At 41.2% G+C, this 22,869-nt stretch overlaps 1 protein-coding gene across 1 annotated transcript in view; it reads left to right on the top strand.

The window, feature by feature from the left end:
- The first annotated feature begins 235 nt into the window (after positions 1-235).
- LOC139376433 (SH3 and multiple ankyrin repeat domains protein 1-like) overlaps positions 236-22,869 on the top strand; it is a 35,996-nt gene continuing 13,362 nt past the window's right edge. The window contains exons 1-15 of the mRNA XM_071119030.1: positions 236-798; positions 8,715-8,918; positions 9,447-9,518; positions 13,943-14,051; positions 14,239-14,390; positions 14,577-14,744; positions 15,104-15,145; positions 15,877-15,993; positions 16,151-16,228; positions 16,473-16,539; positions 19,163-19,341; positions 19,522-19,652; positions 19,913-20,064; positions 20,364-20,477; positions 20,886-20,964. Coding sequence (XP_070975131.1) covers positions 298-798; positions 8,715-8,918; positions 9,447-9,518; positions 13,943-14,051; positions 14,239-14,390; positions 14,577-14,744; positions 15,104-15,145; positions 15,877-15,993; positions 16,151-16,228; positions 16,473-16,539; positions 19,163-19,341; positions 19,522-19,652; positions 19,913-20,064; positions 20,364-20,477; positions 20,886-20,964 — 2,165 coding nt within the window. The 5' untranslated portion in view covers positions 236-297. The remainder of the gene's footprint in view (positions 799-8,714; positions 8,919-9,446; positions 9,519-13,942; positions 14,052-14,238; positions 14,391-14,576; positions 14,745-15,103; positions 15,146-15,876; positions 15,994-16,150; positions 16,229-16,472; positions 16,540-19,162; positions 19,342-19,521; positions 19,653-19,912; positions 20,065-20,363; positions 20,478-20,885; positions 20,965-22,869) is intronic.

Here is a 22,869-nt window from a genome sequence, read left to right as displayed (position 1 = left end):
AAGTTATTACTTCTATTGCATATGGCTACACTACTGTTCAGGTGGCTATGCTACTGTAATTATGGCTATGCTACTGTTCATATGGCTACGCTACTCTTCATGCCAAATGCTAAATATTTGTAATATTTTTGACTTATTTTCTCACAGTTTGAGAAATGTGTTGATTTCAGTGTTATCAGTCAATGTGTTAATTAGCTATTTGGTTAATCCCTTTCTCTCCCTCTCTCCTCCACAGCATGTTTTTGGGGGTGAAAACTATGTCGCACGGGACAACCATGTCACGTTGCAACAATAGCAATGTCACCCGGCCCTCTCTGCAGTGACCCTGCACAGCAAAGGATGCTGGGAAATAACAAACACTATTATCCCGGGGAGGACGACAAGGATGGGGAGGATGAGGAAGAGGAAGAGGAGCAGGGACAAGATAACAACAAGGGGGATGGTAGAGAGAAGGAGAATGGAGGGATGGAAGGGCTCGAGGAGATTGAGATGAAGGGAGGCAGACAATCACGCGAAGGGAAAGGAGAGGGAGGTAAACCCTCAGCCATTGTGGTTGGAAGGCAGAGAGGGGACCGGACACTGAGGCCAGACAATCCAGGAAATAGAGGCATCCCTTATACGTCCAATCAGGCCCCTCATAAGCAGCAGCACCAGCAGCAGTATCACCCGGCCCCATCCACTCAGACCCAGAAAAGACGTGCTCACATGGAGCGCAGTATGACCACAGTGGCACCCATAGAGGACACTCGACTGACCATGATGGTGTTCCGCATTGGAATCCCTGACATCAAACAAACAGTAGGTGCATGTTTCACGGTACTGCTAAGTACAAGTATGTCAAGCTGCTGTTATATACTTCTTATGTTACTATCATAACATACATTCAGTGTAACAGCCAAGCCCAGGCCAGAGATAAACCCTGAGGGGAACCATACTCAATTCAGAACAACCATCTCTGTCACATACAGTGCCTTCAGAAGGTATTCATACCTCTTGACTTCCACATTTTGTTGTGTTATAACCTGAATTACAAAATGGACTAAATAGTTTTTTTTTCTCATCCATCTACACAAAAAAATACATAATGTCAAAGTGAAAAATGTATTGATAATGAAATACAAAGTGTCTAATTTGAGTTAATACTTTGCACCTTTGCTTCTACAAATAACAGCTGTGCACACCTGGATTGTACAATATTTGCTCAATATTCTTTAAAACGTTCTTTAAGCTCTGTCAAGTTGACTGTTGATCATTGCTAAACAGATATTTTCAAGTCTTGCCATTGATTTTCAAGCCGATTTAAGTCAAAACTGCAACCAGGCCACTCAGGAACATTCAATGTCCTCTTGGTAAGCAACTCCAGTGTAGATTTGGCCTTGTGATTTAGGTTATTGTCTTGCTGAAAGGTAAATTCATCTCCCAAGCTGTGTTCAAATGCTCATACTAACCAAACTAACTGTACTGTTGTGATTTAAATTGAGTATGTAGTATATTTATTGGTCATAGTATGGATATAGTCAGTATGCCAAAAGTTACTGGATGTCATACAACATTTTCCAAAATACGAAGTATACAAGCAGTGAACACTATTTCCGGGCTTTTAGGGCCCATAATGCAATTATTCAGAAAATGGGCATGGCTTCACAACATTATCAAATTTGAATAAAATGGTGGAAAATATGCAGCTGAAGTCTGACGAGAGTGGATACAAATTCATTGCTTTAACAAATTATGACAAATGTTAAGAAAATGTTGAGCAATGTAATAAAGTAATGACTTTCAAATAAGTTTCATTACATGTTATGTTGGCTGACAATTTGTTAGCTATGCCGTCCTTACGAACCGCATAGCATATTATTACAGCAGTATGTACCAATATGTTAGCTATGCTGTCCTTACGAACCGCATAGCACATTATTACAGCAGTATGTACCAATATGTTAGCTATGCTGTCCTTACAAACCGCATAGCATATTATTACAGCAGTATGTACCAATATGTTAGCTATGCTGTCCTTACGAACCGCATGGCATATTATTACAGCAGTATGTACCAATATGTTAGCTAGCTACCTAACATTACTTGGCTACTGATACTTGCCAGTCAAACATGCCAGTATATTAACTATTGTCTATATGACTAACTACGCAACGTTTATTGACTTATTAGTGATTATTTGTGCGTTCTCAATGGACATGGTTAATTCTGTCTAACTACTCTGATTTCAGAGCACTCTCATCTGAGTGTCAGAGCTCATAATAACTGATGAATTTACTCAACACCCGTTGAATATGGTCTGAGTCAGTAAACGTCAGCAAAAAAGCGTTATTAAGTTGTTGCCAGCGGCACAGTTACAGTCACCAAAGCTCTGGATAACATGAAAACAGACTAACCAGCTCTGCTAGGGCGAATAAAAAATACGGACATTGCAATTTATTGCCCTGGCCACATCTGCAGTCCTCATGCCTCCTTGCAGAATGCTTAAGGCACGTTCACGCAGATGAGCAGGGACACTGGGCATCTTTCTCTTGGTGTTTTTCAGAGTCAGTTGAAAGGCCTCTTAGTGTCCTAAGTTTTCATAACTGTGACCTTAATTGCCTACCGTCTGTAAGCTGTTAGTGTCTTAACGACCGTTCCACAGGTGCATGTTTATTAATTGTTTATGGTTCATTGAACAAGCACGGGAAACAGTGTTTAAACACGTTACAATGAAGATCTGTGAAGTTATTTGGATTTTTAGGAATTATCTTTGAAAGACAGGGTCCTGAAAAGCAGGGTCCTGTTTTTTTTTTTTTGCTGAGTTTAGCATATACTCATTAAGTATGTAACATACAGTATGTTAGTATGGGTATTTGAACACAGCTCCAGTGTCTGTTGGGAACAAACTGAGCCAAGTTTTCCGCTAGGATTTGCCTGTGCTTATAGCTGTATTCTGTTTCTTTTTATCCTAAAAAAAACTCCCTAGTCCTTGCCAATGACAAGCATACCCATAACATGATGCAACCACTGCAATGCTTGAAAATATGAAAAGTGCTACTCACTGATGTGTCGTGTTGGATTTGCCCCAAACATGATGCTTTGTATTCTGGACAAAAAGTGCATTTCTTTTCCAAAATGTTTTCAGCGTTACATAAGTGTCTTGTTGCAAACAGGCTTCCGTCTTTTCACTCTGTCATTTAGGTTAGTATTGTGGAATAACTACAATGTTATTGATCCATCCTCAGTTTTCTCATATCACCACCATTGAACTCTGTAACTGTTTAAAAATCCCCATTGGCATCATGGTGAAAACCCTGAGCAGTTTCCTTCCCCTCCGGCAACTGAGTTAGGAAAGACACCTGTTTCTTTGTAGTGACTGGGTGTATTGATACACCACCCAAAGTGTGATTATTAACTTCACCATGCTCAAAATAATATTCTATGTCTGCTTTTAAAAAGTTTACCCATCTACCAATAATTGCCCTTCTTTGTGAGGCATTTGAATACCTCCCTGGTCTTTGTGAGGGACCTTAGAAATAATGTGGGGTACAGAGATGAGGTAGTCATTCAAAAAGAATGTTAAACACTATTATTGAACAGAGTGAGTCCATGCAACTTATTATGTGACTTGTTAGGCACATTTTTACTCCTGAACTTATTTAGGCTTGCCATAATAAAGGGTTTGAATACTTAATGAATCAAAACATTTCAGCTTTTAATTGTTTATTCATTTCTAAATGTTTCCGTGTAGATCAGTGACATAAAATCTCAATTGAATCAATCTTAAATTCAAGCTATAACAATAAAACGTGGAAAAAGTAAACGGGTGTGAATACTTTCTGAAGGCACTGTAAGTTATCTATACATGAAGAACAAAAATCTATGGAGACTTGACTCACTTAATAATCCAATGTAATTGACAGCCTAAAGACATTCATTATCATCAAAATTACAGTGTTCTCTCTTCTCACTAAAGTTAGCAATGACTTGCCCTTTCAAATGCTTTCTTGGTATTGCATAGGTAGGTGAGATTGTGGGTGAGAATTGGCTAACCAATCAGTCTGTATAGTGGCATTTCAGGTGAAAATGGGTGCCCTATGCTAACCCTTCGCCTGTTATGAATCTTCTCTGTACTCCAATTCCCAGAACATTCCCAACTGTTCTACATGTCAGCTAATCTGCCCTCAATATAACAGTAATTGTTAATTATCTAATAGGGTTTTAATGAGTTTGGAGAGGACTGGGAAGTGAGCAGCATTGTGAAAGGCGTAAACACCAAGAGGGCATTTGGTGTCTTGGTCTTAGAGCACTTTCACCAACGGGTACCTAGACCGCCCACTACCCACTCCAACAAACACTTACAGTACCTCGCACAGGAAATATAATTGTTTGAAATGAAAGGAGGATGGAGAGAATGAGGGAGTGTAGTGCATACTGTAGGCTAAAAGCGCGAGAGAGAGAAGGAGAGAGGGAGAGAGAGAAGGAGAGAGGGAGAGAGAAGGAGAGAGGGAGAGAGAGAGGGAGAGAGAGAGAGGAGAGAGGGATAGAGAGAAGGAGAGAGGGAGAGAGAGAAGGAGAGAGGGAGCGAGAGAAGGAGAGAGGGAGAGAGAGAAGGAGAGAGGGAGAGAGAGAAGGAGAGAGGGAGCGAGAGAAGTACAGGACATTAGAAAGGGAGAGGCAATTACAGGGGGATCGAGATCAGGTCACACACAAAATACATCTGTCCATTGATCAGTAATTTATGTCTGAACAATGCTATGTTCAATGTAATGAGGACAGCTGCTGAGAGCATCCCAGAAAGTCCTGTAGGAATCCACAGAATGATCGGGAGGAAGTGTCACACTCACATACAGTGCCTTTCAGAAAGTATTCATACTATTCATATTTTGTTGTGTTACAGCCTGAATTCAAAATGGATTAAATAGATGTTTGTCTCACCCATCTACACACAATACCTAACACTGACAAAGTGAAAACATGTTTTTATAATATTTTTGCAAATGAAATGCAAAAATATGAAAGTTGCATAACTATTCACACCTCTGAGTCAATACTTTGTAGAAGCAACTTTGGCAGCGATTACAGCTGTGAGTCTTTTGGGGTAAGTCTCTAAGAGCTTTACACACCTGAATTGTACAATATGTGTCCATTTAATCTTTAGAAAATGATTCAGGCTCTGTCAAGTTGGTTGTTGGTCATTGCTAGACAGCCATTTTCAAGTCTTGCCATAGATTTTCATGCCGATTTAAGTCAAAACTGTAACTCGGCCATTCATGAACATTCAATGTTGTCTTGGTAAGAAACTCCAGTGTAGATTTGTACTTTTTTTTACGTTATTGTCCTGCTGAAAGGTGAATTCATCTCCCAGTGTCTGTAGGAAAGCAAACTGAACTAGGTTTTCCTCTAGGATTTTACCTGTGTTTATAGCTGTGTTCCATTTATTTTTATCCTAAAAAACTCCCAAGTCCTTGCTGATGACAAGCATACCCATAACATGATGCAGCCACCACCATGCTTGAAAATATGAAGTTGTACTCCGTGATGTTTTGGATTGACCCAAACGTGACGCTTTGTATTCTGGAAAATTAGTAAAACAAATTGCCACATTTTATGCAGTATTATTTTTTTGCAAATAGGATGCATGTTTTAGAATGATTTTATTTTGTACAGGCTTCCTTCTTTTCACTCTGTCATTTGGGTTAGTATTGTGGGATAACTACAATATTGTTGATCCATCCTCAGTTTTCTCATATCACAACCATTAAACTCTGTAACTGTTTTAAAATCTCCATCTGCCTCAAGGTGAAATCCCTGAGCAGTTAACTTCCTCTCTGGCGACTGAGTTAGGAAGGACACCTGTATCTTTGTAGTGACTGGGTGTATTGATATACCATCTAAAGTGCAATTAATAACTTCACCATGCTCAAACGGATATTCAGAGTCTGCTTATTTTATTTTTACACATACCAATCGGTGCCCTTCTTTGCGAGCCATTCAAAAACCTCCCTGGTCTTTGTGGTTGAATCTGTGTTTGAAATTCACTACTTGATTGAGGGATACAGATAATTGTACATATGGGGTATAGAGATGGAGTTGTCATTCAAAAGTCCTGTTAACCACTTTTATTGAACACGGAATGAGTCCATGCAACATGTGACTTGAACACATTTTTACTCCTGAACTTATTTGGGCTTGCCATAACAAAGGGGTTGAATACTTATTGACTCAAGACATTTCAGCTTTTAATTGTTTCTTCATTTGAAAAAATGTTATACAAATAAAATTCCAGTTTGATATTATGGGGTATTGTGTGTGGATCAGTGGCACAACATGTCTATTTAATCCATTTTAAATTCAGGCTGTAACACAACAAAATGTGGAAAAAGTAAATGGGTGTGAATACTTTCTGAAGGCACTGTATATTACATTAGCTTGACTCTCTCCATGGGATTGCACACGCACACGCACACACACACACACACACACACCAGACACACATACACACATACAACCCCCCTCATATGGTTTACCTCCCAGGGAATACCAAGGCATTGCTACGGCAACGGGTGCCTTGCTCCTCTAATGAACTGGTTGCCATGCCAATGCTGTTGGCTACAGTATCAAATGTAGAGGCAGAGGGGGAGAGGAGGGAGACAAGGGACTATGCTGAACTGTACAATTTTATTTACAGATCATAAGCATGGGACAATAGTTCTGTGTGTATCTCACTAACCCCCTTCTCCTATACACACATGAAGTTCCAAGACAAACATTGCAAAGGAATTGTCGTTCCAAGAAAAAAAAATGACATTGGGAATAAATAATATAGAAGCGCCACCAGACGCATATACAAACATCAAAGACATTGTCCATTGTGACCAGAAAGCCTCTAGTGTATCAAGCACAGACATGTGTGGGGGGGGAAAGCTCTTTATCCTCCAAAGAAGTTTAAAAAGAAAATCTCTATTTCTCATTGACTGCAATGCAGGTCTAGGCGTATGGCATAGGCAGATAATTGGTTTAGATGAGAGAGCGTTGAGTCTTTTGTGTCTTGAGTCTTGTTAACGACACTGAACAAAAATAGCAAATCAGTCAATTTAAATCAATTCATTAGGCCCTAATCTATGGATTTCGCATGACTAGGAATACAGATATGCATCTGTTGGTCACAGATGGCACGACAATGGGCCTCAAGATCTCATCACAGTATCTCTGTGCAATCAAATGGTCAATCAATAAAATGCAATTGTGTTCATTGTCCGTAGCTTATGCCTGCCCATACCATAACCCCACCGCCACCATGGGGAACTCTGTTCATAATATTGACATCCGCAAACAACTCGCCCACATGACTTCATACGGTCTGACGGTCTGCCATCACCGAGATCCATCTCTAAAGAGCACATTTCTTCAACATGCATCGAAGGTGAGCATATGCCCACTGAAGTCGGTTTCGACGCCGAACTGCAGTCAGGTCAAGACCCAGGTGAGGACGACGAGCATGCAGAAGAGCTTTCCTGAGATGCTTTCTGACAGTTTGTGCAGAAATTCTTCGGTTGTGCAATCCCACAGTTCCACCAGCTCTCTGGGTGGCTGGTCTCAAATGATCCCACAAAAGAAGAATCCGGATGTGGAGGTTCTGGGCTGGCGTGGTTACACGTGGTGTGCAGTTGTGAGACCGGTTGGACGTATTGCCAAATTCTCCAAAACAACGTTGGAGGCGGATTATGGTAGACAAATTAACTTTCAATTCTCTGGCAACAAGTCTGGTGGACATTCCTGCAGTCAGCATGCCAATTGCACGCTCCCTCAAAACTTGAGACGTCTGTGGCATTGTGTCGCCTGACAAAACTTCACATTTTAGAGTGGCCTTTTATTGTTCCAGCACAAGGTGCACCTGTGTAATGATCATGCTGTTTAATCAGCTTCTTGATATGCCACACCTGTCAGGTGGATGGATTATCTTGGCAAAAGAGAAATGCTCACTAACAGGAATGGGAAAAAATGTATGCACAACATTTGAGAGAAATAAGCTTTTTGTGTATTTGAAACATTTCTGGGTTCTCTTATTTCAGCTCAAGAAATGTTCAGTGTTCATAGTTAACTCAATGTTTTCAAATGAGTCGGAACGGTGATAGCGAATCAGCAGCTTTACAGTTAATGAGCACAGTTTGATGTTTAATAGGTAGTAGGCCTATGCTAGCTCAATTAGATTATACATTTATTTCAAGAAGCATATGCATGATTATTGTCAGCTTTAAATGAGACCAGTAAAGTGCCATCGATAGAAAGGTGAAAGTACTACATCTACTTTTAATACAAAAACTTGTCAATCATGAGCCGTAAATACAGCCTCGATGTCACCAGATTTTAGTTAATTAACTGTAATTATGCTTTAGATTTGGATCACAAATTGTTTGCCAAGCTAATTATACACCTTTCAGTCAAATCAAATGGCATTTAAAATGTAGAACACACCTTTGACCCACTCCATACTTCCATCCTACACACACACACACACACACACACGCGCACACGCGCACACGCGCACACGCGCACACACACACACACACACACACACACACACACACACACACACACACACACACACACACACACACACACACACACACACACACACACACACAAACCACCTTGAAAACAATACATTCATGATCTCCCTCTTATCAACTGTTCACTGTGCTGTCTTGTCTCTCGTCTCCTCCCTCTGTCAGAGGTGTCTGCAGTTTGACCCTGACTTCACAGTTTGGAGCGCCAAGCAGGAGGTCATCTGTTCGCTGAGCGAGCCACTGTGGGACGTCTATAACTATGGCCTCTTTCAGCCCGCCGGAGACGGATGCGATGCCATGTTCCTGGAGGAGGAGCGCTGCCTCCGAAACTACCCACAGTCCTTTGAGAAAGGGGTGCCTTACCTGGAGGTATTTTGATGGAAGACACTGGGAAAACATTGTTAGATAATGATGCAGTAAAAATATGTTTATCCCATTTAGGCTTTTCAGGAAGATCATTTAGAAACTGACTTTGACTAATGGGCTGCCCACAAATCTGATTTCCATTTTGTTTTAAATGCATGACCTCCACCATAACCACAACCACCTTGTAGGAGCAAACAGATTTCTTATAGATATATTTAACATACGTTTTTAGTGGGTTTGCAGTGCATGGATGTGACTTAGATTTTTCACTGTGGAGCTTCACATACTATTAAAGTCCTATAGAGTACAGTGATACCTATACACTGATATTATGATGCCCTCTTGTGGTGCATCTTTTGCAAGTGTTCAGGGTGGGGTTCCAAATATGCAACAGATCGGGGTTAGGGTTGATTCCAGAGGCACTACAGTGTTAAGATTAGGCCAAGTTGGAGCCAAGAATATGAAAATAAATGTGGTTGTTATTTAAAGATTTAAATAAATGTTTTACCATAAATGTTTTCTGTTTTACAGTTTAGGTACAAGACCAGGGTATACAAACAGACAAACCTGGATGAAAAACTACTCACAAAATTGCACACCAAGGTACTTCCTATTTTGTTATAATATTCTTATGTCACTTTTGTAGGTGAAACATATTTGTACAACTATGCTAAGTAATGTTCCTAGCTAACAACAAATGTTACCACAACATTAGAGAACGATCCCTTAAAAGTCTCATTAGGTCATTAACTTACGTTTTCATGGGAATCTTCCTGGGATGTGCAAGGAATGTTTCCAAGGGACCATTCCCTTAATGTCAACTAGAACCAGAACGTGGTTACCATGTTCTCAGAACTTAAGAAATGAATGTTCATTGGTTTCATTGGAACGTTGCAAGAACATTCATGTGTCCAGTTTTCTGTGGGTTAGGAGAATATTCCATCAACGTTGCCCCAAACACACACAGAACATGGTTGCCATGTTCTCAGAACACAAGATGTTAATGTTCTAGACACGTTTTATGGGAACGTTGCAAATTCCATCAACGTCCTACCAAACATACACAAAAAATAAGCACATGGCCTAGAGATATCCCTTATTGGGACAGTACTTAGGGAATGTGTCATTGATGCTGGTGTACTGGGTTTGAGACCTGCTAGGGGATTCACCCTACTCTCACATTCTTCGCAATGCATATGTTAATGTCATTATTGCTGTTTTGAATTGCATTTATCAGACATTTTGATTGTTTGTATAGACATTTTTGTTACACTTGGACATATTATTTATGTATTTTTGTTGATTATCATGTGTAAAGTGTTCTCCTCTTTCACTCATTTCTGGAACTTTGGCTACCAGCTCTGTCAGGTTTGATGTGGTGTTTCTGGACGAAGAGATCAATGCTGCCTTTTCAGAGTTAGCATTTTACCAAAACGTTGTTCTCTTTCTCCTCGATTTAACTCCAAAATAATGGATGCATTTGCACAAGGAAAATGTTAAGCAGGGTAACAACACAGCTGCCATCATTCTTTGATTTTCGGCATTTACAATAGTCTGTTGGAAACGAGTTAGCCTACAGCATTAATTATATTAGCATGAGACAAGGCTTTACAGAATATAACACACCGGCAAAGGGAAAGTGGGATACGTAGTCAGTTGTCCAACTGAATGTATTCAACTGAAATGTGTCTTCCGCATTAAACCCAACCCCTCTGAATCAGAAAGGTGCAGGGGGCTGCCTTAATCGACATCCATGACTTCGGCGCCCAGGGAACAGTGCCTTGCTCTGGGGCAGAACGACTGATTTTTACCTAACCACTAGGCTACCAAAAGATATGCTTCTGAAAGTAATCTACGGGTTACTTGAAAACATAACTGTAATACTATTACAATATTTGAAACCAGTAACTAGTTATTTTACTCCGTTAATCATAAAAGTAAGTAATTAATATATTACCCCAACACAGTTCCCAAGTGATTCTGTTGCAATTTGTCTATTTTTCCTGGAGATAGAACTTTGTGTTGTGTATTGTTTTGGTATAACTGACATCATCATTGCTTAGCTGGCAAATATGAGAAAGTACAGACATGCTACTGTAAATATGCACAGTTCTCATATTCTGAGAATAGGACAGCCATGTGTATGTTTCTATCAGCGGCAACACCACTTTTTCGGCTGGAGGGTTGATGCAAAAACATCCTTGGTTGACAACCTTTGATGTTTTTTTTTGGGGGGGGGGGGCTTAGGGGATAAGTGGTGCAAGGTGGGAAACTGATAAGAAACCTCGGTTGGGAGCCATGCTTTTTCGGGTGGGGGGCAGATAAAAATGTGGGGGGCAAGAGGATGGAGGGCGGGTGGGGGAACTGAAAACATGGTATGGGGGGGGGGGGGGTACAACAGAAAAATATATTTGGAAATTAATATGTGATATTTTTTTACTTTAACCTTTATTGAACTAGGCTAGTCAGTTAAGAACAAATTCTTATTTACAATGACAGCCTACCCCAGCCCAATTGTGCGCCGCCCTTTGGGACTCCCAATCACAGCCGGATGTGATGCAGCCTGTATTTAAACCAGGTAATGTCTTAGACCACTGCGCCACTCGCGAGCCCAAATGAAATGAATGAATCTTGAAAATATATGAATTTGAAGATTGTACCTGTAAAACCCACCAACAAAAAATATGACAAAATAAATATAAATTTGGTCACAAAAACATAAACACCCCTACCGCCTGGGCCATGTTTCGGCAACAAATAAGGAATGTTCCAGATACACACGTTTGTTCTACATGGTATATGTGGTGAGATTTCAAAAATGTGATAGCTCAGCATCTCAAAGAGAATCTAGAATTTTCAATGAGAAACACATTTGAATTAAATCCTTATACTGTAGGTGTGTTGTAACTGTTGCCTAATAATGACATTAACATATTGCTAAGAATGTGAGAGTAGGGTGACTCCCCTAGCGGGTTTCAAACATAGGCCACCAGCACCAATGACAAACACCCTAACCACTGTCCCAATAAGGGATTTTTTGGGGCATGTGCTTATTGATCCAGTATAGTTAGGCCCTGTCCAGAGGAAACCCTAAACCCTCCTCCTTAGGCATTTGTGTAGATCTAAAAGAACGTGATAGGTGTGAGCAATGTGGTGAATGCACTTTGAAGTAAATCGCACCTCTGTTAAAAGTACAAACAAGATACATTTGTATTGATCATAGTGATTCAGGAGTGTAATTAAAACAGGTAAATGGTAAATCGAACTAGAGAGAATAGGCAAATTAACTGACAACTTACACAGACATGGTGGCATAGCAGTAAGAGCTGAATGCTGTGAACCAGGATGTTGTGAGTTCAGATCCCAGGTGAGAACATGTTATATAGTAAAGACTGTATAAATAAACATCCAAAATGTAATCATGTGTGTTAAATATGAAACTTAAAAGCAATATGTGTGTATTCCTAACCTTGTCAATAGACTAAAAGAGCTGTGAATGCATCAGGGGTTTACCAATCAGGTCCTTGATGGGCTTGGCAACAGTAACAAAGCCATGTCTAATAAAACATGTTTTTTTGGAGAACATTTCTTTGGGACTATCAGGCGGTGTCCTGACAACTGCTACACCTTCCTTTGAAACGTGTCTGGTACATTAATATGTTATGCAATTTCTAAACGGTTCTGCAGATACAGATGAAAATACCCTCAAATTAAATCTGACCGTCTACACTTTAATCCAGGGGTTAGAACTCGTTCAGGGAACAGAACTGAAAACCGTAAAATAACAACATGTTTCATGGAACAGAAACGGAACCTGTAACAAAAGTGACCCATACTGTTCTGGAACAGCACCATTATTTAAAAAGCATGGGAACCAGTTAATAATGTTAAGGAGTAAGATTTTTAATTAGCTAGAAAATAATATGCTTGTATCACGTTTCACGTTGGATTTAATAACTACAAAAAGGTAAGACGTGTTTTTAATTCTGGTGCCGCTCTGCACACACAAGCTTGTTAGCTAGCTAGCTCAAAGGACATTCCATTTCTACATAGAAGCCACTCCTCCTAGGTATAATTCTGGTGCAGCTCTGCACACACAAGCTTGTTAGCTAGCTAGCTCAAAGGACATTCCATTTCTACATAGAAGCCACTCCTCCTAGGTATAATTCTGGTGCAGCTCTGCACACACAAGCTTGTTTGCTACCTAGCTCAAAGGACATTCCATTTCTACATAGAAGCCACTCCTCCTAGGTATAATTCTGGTGCAGCTCTGCACACACAAGCTTGTTAGCTAGCTAGCTCAAAGGACATTCAATTTCTACATAGAAGCCACTCCTCCTAGGTATAATTCTGGTGCCGCTCTGCACACACAAGCTTGTTAGCTAGCTAGCTCAAAGGACATTCCATTTCTACATAGAAGCCACTCCTCCTAGGTATAATTCTGTGGACCTAATTCAGATAATGTATGTCATTACAAGATGCCCACCTGCAACATTTCAGTCACATCTTGCACCATAGGCTACACTTGTCTGTCCATCACGCATTTAAGCAACTAGCTTGCCTGCTCTATCCACACTGATTGGTTAGGTAATTTAGTGAGGAAAATGTAAAAAAAAAAAAAACCTGTTTATTTGACAGGTTAAAAAGGAACAGAAAGGAACTAAATAACCGGTACTGTCTTGAAGTTCAAACCGGTTCAGAACTTTATTTTGTTGGTCGGAAACAAAAAAATATTGGAAAATATTTTTGGTTCCAATCCCTGCTTTAACCTCATAGTCATTGTATCATTTCAAATCCAAAGTGTTGGAGTACAGAGCCAAAACAACAACAATTGTCACTGTCCCAAAACTTTTAGATCTCACTGTACTGTAGATATAACGTTCCCCTAACTAATAGAAAACTTGACACTCAAACATTAGGGAAACATTACAGTTAACATTACAAAAACGTTCTCTCTCCCTAGATTTGTTAGTTGGGTTTATGACAGACAAATGTTGATATTGGCCAGTAAACCTCTTACCGTGCAGGTGAGTCTGAAAAAGTTCATGGACTACATTGCAAGTGGATCAATAGATAAGATGTCAAAAGCCCTGGAAAAAGGTCTCGACCCAAACTACCATGACCCTGACAACGGAGGTGAGTTGAACACTAGCTTGATAGGGTTGCCACTGCATGACTTTAACACTGTTTTCAGTCAAATGTCAAATGATCATTTCAGATATTGACAACCCTCTTAATCTCAAACACTTTCTCTGCTCCCCCCTCTCTCCCTGTTCCTCCATTTCCTGCCTCCTTCCTCTCTCTCTCTTTTCATCTTCTTCAGAATCCCCACTGTCTGTGGCGGTGCAGTCTGGCATGACAGTGGAGGGGATCAGGGTGCTCGTTCAGGGTGGGGCCCATGTGGACTTTAGAACCAGAGATGGACTGACAGCTGTACACAAGGCTGTCAGGGCACACAATCACGTTGCACTGCTGGTAACTAGGACTACACACACACACACACACACACACACACACACACACACACACACACACACACACACACACACACACACACACACACACACACACACACACACACACACACACACACACACACACACACACACACACAAAATAAACATGCATTTAATAAACATGTCTTTTCCCCCACCTTGCTAGGCTCTTCTGTCCCTGGGAGCCTCTCCTAACTACAAAGACCGATGTAGCCTGACCCCACTGTACCACTCAGTGCTGACAGGTGGCGACACCTCCTGCTGCGAGACCCTACTCTACTACAGGGCTAGACTGGGAGTGAGGGATGAGAATGGCTGGGAGGAGTCTCACCAGGTATCCGTCTGGCTGTCTGTCCGGCTGCCTATCTTAAGGATGGGGGTTGATATTGTTTTGGACTGTGTTTTGTAAATATGTCAGTATTTGACTTTGACTTTAATCGAATCTGAAGTATCATATTTTTATGTGTAATATTTTTTTGTGTTTTGATTTTTGTGTATGTTTGTCTTCTGTGTATTATCATACTTTGGTATAGTACATTAGGTTTTTAGCATACTTTCAATCTCCTGTCCTGTCCATGTCTTAAACTTTTCACCCCTCGTTTTGCACTCTCCTTTCTCCTCCATTGAGAGACACCTTCTCGCTGGTCTCTTTCCGTTGTTTCCCTTTCTCCCTCTCTTCCTTTCTCTCCATAGCTCAGGGATGAAGAGGAATTTGGAATGCAAGAGATACACAAGGTACTGATCATCTAATCCATGAATACTTCCATTCAAGTTGTGAAGTTGGGGGGAAGAGTGACTCTTAGGATCATGACCTTGCATGACCTTCCATGGTCTCAAAGGGGTAAAAAAGAAGAAGAAAGAAAGCAGAGTTGAGTTATTTCTTCCTGAAACGGAGATCCTTCACAATTCAGTACATTCATCTCATGTAACTGTTGAGATGCGGATAAACATTAGACACCATTAGACACCATCTCGTGCTGACATCCGCTATCTCTGCGTCATTCACTCACTATCTCAGTGCGCTGCTGTACACCAGTGTGGTGTCATTCTATTTTACTTTAGTTTATGTTCACCTATGTAGTGTCCTGTGTTTTGTTACTTCTCTAATTTTGTGTTGTGTTATTTTAAGTGCAAATAACGAAAGCGGAAACCGTTAAGGGGAAGGTCAAAAGCTTGTTTATATTGTTTTAATTTCTTAATTTGTTCTTTATTTTGCAATGGTTCAGACATTCATCAGTTCTATCTTTTATTCTGTTTGTCTTTTAACGTGTCACAATTTTATGAATAAGCACAGTAATTGCATATTTTCAAGTGATTGTGAAGTGATGACCCTTTCGATACTTTCTGTGATGTAATCTTTCGATACTTTCTGTGATGTAATCTTTCGATACTTTCTGTGATGTAATCTTTCGATACTTTCTGTGATGTAATCTTTCAATACTTTCTTTACACCCCCTCCTCCCAAGGCCTGCCAGAATGGTTTTGCCCAGCATTTGGAGCACCTTCTGTTCTATGGGGCAGATACCACTTCTCAGAATGCCTCAGGGAACACCGCACTTCATATTTGTGCTCTGTATAATAAGGTAAGTATAATTTTTAAAATACAGGGACAACACAATAATCAGTGTTCGTGTCCATTCAAAGTTGAACTCAAAGTAACTGTTTTTTGAGTTTCAAATGTCTGTGTGACATTTTAGTCCTGAATTAAGTTAAACAGTGGCTGTCTTTCTGGCCTATCAGGAAAGCTGTGTTCGTGTTCTGCTCTACAGAGGGGCTAGTAAGGAAATTAAGAACACGCATGGACAAACCCCCTTTCAGGTATCAATAACAACTTAATGTTTTCAGTTTTCTTTAGTTATTTATTCTGCCGACCCTAATGTAGTCAGGTTTGCTATAAGTCAATAAACCATTGAGTTGAAAATCAGTTAGTTGTTTTAAATGTATTATTTGCTAAGTGTTTATTAAATTGAGCGTTTGCTGTTTTGGAGGGACTTTACCCGATGCATGTGTTACAGTGTTGCATGTAATTGTATGTGTGCGTACATGTGTCTGTGTTTTGAAGGTAGCAGTAATGTCGGGCCATTTTGAACTTGGGGAAATCCTCAAAAACCACAGAGATGCAGATGTAGGTAAGTCTTGGTCCTCCACGTAGGTCTTTCCAGATTAGGAAGTGATTGATAGTGAGTTTTGGTGCATGAGTGTCTGTTAGCGTTGAATGGCGGGAACCCGGTTACCGAGATTTTACCACCCAAAACCACTCCTTTTTCCCGGGATAAATAACTGCGAGAAACTGGTCAACTGTAATAAATGATTTATATCAACAACATGATGTGAAATGGAACTGTTACATTATATGAAATGATTAAATCTTGCTTCTCTGCGGTCTTCTCTCTGCTCTCTGCATGATCAGTCATCAACACTCATGTTGTGGACAGACAGCCCAACTCAGTATGGAGTGCAGTTCATATTGCATGTAGACCTATCATCTCATCATGGTAACTTTTTTTTCTTGTGACAGGTAGGCCTGCATTTACTGCAGCATTGCCTATGCTACGGTATAAGGACAAATGCATGTATAATTTATCATCTCCATCACCTTGTTTTTTTATTTTAAAGATTTGTGATTTTTTTTATTGTAGCTGCAGAGTTTTAAAACGGCCAATCACTTGAATATCGTTGCGTTAAACTGGAGCAGGCGCGAGCAGTCTTCAAATCAAATTGCATCCAAAATAGATAATCCTGTTCAAGATTGATATATACAGTATATATACAGTACCAGTCAAAAGTTTGGACACACCTACTCATTCAAGGGTTTTTCTTTATTTTTACTATTATTCTACATTGTAATAATTCTACATTGTATAATAATAGTGAATACATCAAAGCTATGAAATAACACATATGGAATCATGTAGTAACCAAACAAGTGTTAAACAATTCAAAATATATTTTAGATTTCTTAAAGTAGCCACCCTTTGCCTTGATGACATTGGCATTCTCTCAGCTTTACCTGGAAGGCTTTTCCAACATTCATGAAGGAGTTCCCACATATGCTAAGCACTTGTTGGCTGCTTTTCCTTCACTCTGCGGTCCAACTCATCCCAAACCATCTCAATTGGGTTAGGGTCAGTGATTGTGGAGGCCAGGTCATCTGATGCAGCACTCCATCACTCTCCTTGTTGGTCAAATAGCCCTTACACAGCCTGGAGGTGTGTTGGGTCATTGTCCTGTTAAAAAACAAATGATAGTCCCACTAAGCGCAAACCAGATGCAATGGCGTATCACTGCAGAATGATGCGGTAGCCATGCTGGTTAAATGTGCCTTGAATTCTAAATAAATCACTGACAATTTCACCAGGAAAGCACCATCACACCAACTCCTCCATGCTTCAAGGTGGGAACCGCACATCCGGAGATCATCCGTTCACCTACTCTGTGTCTCACAAAGACATGGTGGTTGGAATGAAAAATCTTAAATTTGGACCCATTCAGACCAAAGTACAGATTTCCACATGTCTAATGTCCATTGCTCGTGTTTTTTGGCCCAAGGAATTCACTTCTTATTATTGGTGTCCTTTAGTAGTTGTTTTTTTCTGCAATTCGACCATGAAGGCCTGATTCACACAGTCTCCTCTGTACTGTTGATGTTGAGACGTGTCTGCTACTTGAACTCTGTGAAGCATTTATTTGGGCTGCAATCTGAGGCTGGTAACTCTAATAAACTTATCCTCTGTAGCAGAGGTAACTCGGGGTCTTCCTTTCCTGTGGAATCACATGTTCTCTCAGCTTTATCATGGTTTTGAACAATGTGCGTAAATCCAGTCATATAATACAATACAGTACAGTAATACAATACAGTACAGTAATACAGTCCAAACTCAAAAAGATCAGCCTACTGGAGCTTGTTTCATTTCTTTACCCGAGAGAGCATATAGCTAGCCACATCTATAAGCTTTTCTGTTTTTCTGTCGAGCATAATGTGCAGTAGCCTATATATCATATATGTGTTGGATAATGGCACAATCATTTGGGCTTTTTTGGGTTTGGGATTATAAAATTACTTTTTGATGTAGGCCTCGTAAAATGCATTTACTGTATGGCTCACCAGGCCCAGGTAGCATCAGCCTTGCATTTTAGATCAAAGCTCTAATCAAATCCAGACATAGGCCCATTTAAGTGACACTTCTGTTTTTTTCGGGGAACACCGGGTTATCTGGGAGAAAAGGGATTTATTCTCCGGATGGAACATTTGTAAAATAAGGGGAAAATATTCCTCCTACGTGTCTGTACTGTATGTCTGTCATGCTATCTGCTATAAATCACTTTGCAGTGCATTGTTTGGTATAAATGTTCTGCTTCATCAATCAACATGTGACTCAGAAGATCTGTTGTCTTTTGCCATCATATTAAGTTGTTTTATCCCACTGGTAGATGGTGTTTGATGCGGTGCACTGGATCAGCATACAGAGGCTAATCCCTAGACATTTTACAAACTATTTTGTTTCTAAAAACACTATTGGTCCAGAGGTGGCCGGTTGACCTCAACTGATGTTTTGGATTATTGCTTGCCCAGTTTGAGGGTTGTATGTGGTGTTCAAGTCCATCTGTGTTACTTGTCGATTGTCTTTGCATCCGAATCACTTGAGTCGGGTTGTTCATTGTTCACACTCTCACAATATTCCCTCCCACTTTCTCTCAACTCTTGCACTAACCTCATTGTTTTTCCACCTACCTGTGACTCTCTTTTCTCAGTGCCCTTTCTGGAATCCCCAAAGTATGCTCCCAAAAGAGGAGAGAGTGCACGCACGCTCCCTCTCCTCATGGCTCACCCCTACCCCCTCCTGCGTGCTAACAGTGATAACAGCATGACCCTGCCTGACCCCATGGCCCTATCCAACAAGGCTGCTGGAGCCAATCCCATCCCTGGAAAGGTACATAGAGGCACAGTACGCAGATGTAGCAGGAGATTGCAACTGTACGGTTTATTGGGGAGCTGTGCTCTTAGTTACTTTGGGATGTTAACCAATGAATTGTGAGTTTGGGTCTGTGTAAGTCTCAACACAATTCTATATTTCATCCTGCGTGTGTGTGTGTATTCCCTCTCTGTCTAGGGTCGCAGGGCCTCTGAGGGTGTGAGGAGCTCCAGCAGTCCCAGGGCTCGTACCCGCTCCCCATCGCGAGGAGGAGGGCAGAGCGACACGGAGGAGAGGCATCAAAGCAAACCACAGCGCGGCAGACAGGGGTGAGAACATACTGGAGGGAGAGACTAGATATTTCAATCAATTTATAAATAATGTGCATATCCAAAAAGTGATGTTTTTACATGCATTTTGGTTGTCTACAGCCAATGGGGCTGTTACCAGCTTTAGAGTTTCCAAAAATGTTATTCTCATAGTGTAAACCACGGTCATGAGCCATTTCTTGTCCCTCTATCTCTGCTACTGGTATCCCCAGGTGTTGTTCCATGATACACAAACTCTTCCTCTGTCTTTCCTCTTGCAGTGCGACCTCAGCGGGTAGTGGCGGGTGGTCAGCTGGGGGTCAGATGAGGCATATGTACAGTGCGGTCCCAGGGCGAGTGTACATGGCCACGAGGGCCTACACTGCCCACGGAGACAAAGAGCTCAGCATCAGCAAAGGAGACAAAGTCAAAGGTAAGAGAGATTCAGAGAGGAGCGGGTTTTTGGAGAGCCACGGTGTTGATTGTAAAGTTGGGATGACCCCTCTTCTCTTTGTTCTCTCTCTCTCTCTCTCTCTCTCTCTCTCTCTCTCTCTCTCTCTCTCTCTCTCTCTCTCTCTTTCTCTCTCTCTCTCTCTCTCTCTCTCTCTCTCTCTCTCTCTCTCTCTTCTCTCTCTCTCTCTCTCTCTCTCTCTCTCTCTCTCTCTCTCTCTCTCTCTCTCTCTCTTTCTCTCTCTCTCACGCTCTCTTTCTCTCTCTCCTCCCTTCTCTCAGTGTTGAGTGTTGGAGAGGGGGGGTTCTGGGAGGGCACAGTGAAAGGTCGTACAGGCTGGTTCCCCTCAGATTGTGTGGAGGAGGTGGGTCCTCCCAGTAAGGACAATCGATCAGGTGAGACAACACCAGCAACCTTATAGAAACAAAATACAATACGTGCTCAGACAAAGACACAATCCTCACTCGCATTGCATCAGCTCAGACAAACACCAACCAAAATCCCTCTACAGATGCTAACCCCGCATTTACTGAATGACTCATCTTATCTTCATTCAGTTGCCAACATTCTATTGACTGCAGGACATCCTCACAATGATACATGCAGTAGGGCATGTATCACACCCACCCAGTAACATTAATAGCACACCACCACAACAACCAACATGATCATTGTGTGTTTCAGAGATGATGCAGTGGAATACAAAAGTATACAAAGACACACCGAGTACACAAATAGCGGGGACACAAAGACGACAAAAAACACACATTAATATAAATGTGACACATGATTTTTGGTTCCAGAGACGCGCAGTGAGAAAGCCAAGAGGAAGCTGTTTCGTAATGTCACCATGGGAGCATATGATGGCGTGGATGGCCCCAGGTAAGACTGGACTTGATTAAAACTTGTCATCTGCTGGCCCTCAGGGACTAGACGTATTGATGAATGACCTCACGCAAAGTCTTTTTTTTTTTACCCCTGGGACACATGGTCACCATGGTCACCAGGTTCTAAGGGTGGAGCAATAGTGAAGTAATGAAGGAACAGAAGACAAGAGGCTAGGGGAAATCACTAGCTAACTCTGCTAAGATTGAATACCCAGTACTAATCGTGCTCTGCAGCCCTTGTGATTCTCAGTAGAACACATACAGTAAGCTTAGACATGATCTACTGTAATGTTTTAGCTGTGTTTTGTCACTTGTGTAGGTGGACAGTTAGAATCGGCTAATTCGTTGGTGTTTCTGATGGGCGTGTTTTCTGGGTTGGAAATTGGAGGAAGGTGTGCGTGTGTGTAGGGTGAACCGGAAGTGATTGCGTGTTTATGCTATTGTTCAGCTGTGTTAAGACCATGCTGGCGCTAAAAGCACTGAAGTCAACATGTCAGTTCAATTCTATTTCTTGTACATCTAGCAGACAAAGTTGCTTGACTTCTGCTTGTTCATCTGGCCAAAATCAAATCAAATCAAATTGTATTTGTCACATCAGCCCCAATACAACATTTCACATTACAGTGAAATGCTTACTTACAAGCCCTAACCAACAATGCAGTTTAAAAAATAAAATAAAAATACCTTTTAAAAAAAAGAAGAATAAGAAATAAAAATAAAAAAATAAAAAATAAGTAACATAATTAAAGAGCAGCAGTAAAATAACTGGGGCGTACAGAGTCAGTGTGCGGGGGCACCGGTTAGTAATATGAGGTAATATGTACATGTAGGTAGAGTTATTAAAGTGACTATGCAGAGATAATAACAGAGAGTAGCAGAAGTGTAAAGGGGGGCAATACAAATAGTCTGGGTAGCCTTTTGATTAGATGTTCAGGAGCCTTATGGCTTGTGGGTAGAAGCTGTTTTAGAAGCCTCTTGGATCTAGACTTGGCACTCCAGTACCGCTTGCAGTGCGGTATCAGAGAGAACAGTCTATAAACAGGGTGGCTGGAGCCCAACTCACATGACCAATCACCCCTCCGAATTCGCCCTTTCAGTCCTGCTTATTTTCCCTGTTAAAAAATAATGCCATAAATGTTGACAAAGGATTCCTTCTCCCCCATTGCATCTGTCTAATCTTCTAGCGTCAAGCTGCAGTCCAGCCCCAGACAGCTGCAGTTGTGGTGTGCATCATAAGGACTAACAGTGCTGTGTGTGTGTGTGTGTGTGTGTGTGTGTGTGTGTGTGTTTGTGTGTGTGTGTGTGTCTCTACGCGTGTGTGAGCGTGCGGCACAACATCCTGATGATGAGTCTTGGGGATTTGGAGGTGATGAGCTTGCGTTCGGTCAATCGGCAGGTGTGAGGAGGGACTCCACGCCCCCAGGGTTTTGGGCTTCCAATGTGTAGCTGACATTAGCCGTGTGCTAAGAAGCTCTTATTATTAGCTTAATAAATGTTCACCGGTATTTGGCTATGTGAATAATGGCCAGTGACTCAGACGGTGAATGACGTCTGTGTGAAGAGAGAGTGCATGTAGAAATGTGTGTAGTACAGTGGTGGTTATGTGGCCGATTTGTAATACAGTAGCATTTTGAACCGGATCCAGCTCCAGATGTACGGCTGCTGCTACCCACTGCATTTGTGTGTTAGGGAGAATGTCAATGAGAATTTTGAGTGGGTTTTGTTCGAATTTGAATGTTGCAAGTGCTGTTATGTGCATGTGTGTGTCTGTATTTGCAGATTAGGAAATCTCTCTGGAGTGGAAATCAGCTGTTTGTGAATCTGCCAGAAACCAGTCAGTGGATGTTCAAGTAAACACCGCATCCCTGCTGCCTGTTACCCCCCCTTCCCCCACCTGCAA

Source organism: Oncorhynchus clarkii, chromosome 20 (assembly GCF_045791955.1).
Source record: "Oncorhynchus clarkii lewisi isolate Uvic-CL-2024 chromosome 20, UVic_Ocla_1.0, whole genome shotgun sequence".
NCBI classification, from domain to species: Eukaryota; Metazoa; Chordata; class Actinopteri; order Salmoniformes; family Salmonidae; genus Oncorhynchus; species Oncorhynchus clarkii.
Note: the sequence above shows the minus strand (reverse complement) of the source record. Positions and strands in the feature narration are given on the sequence as shown.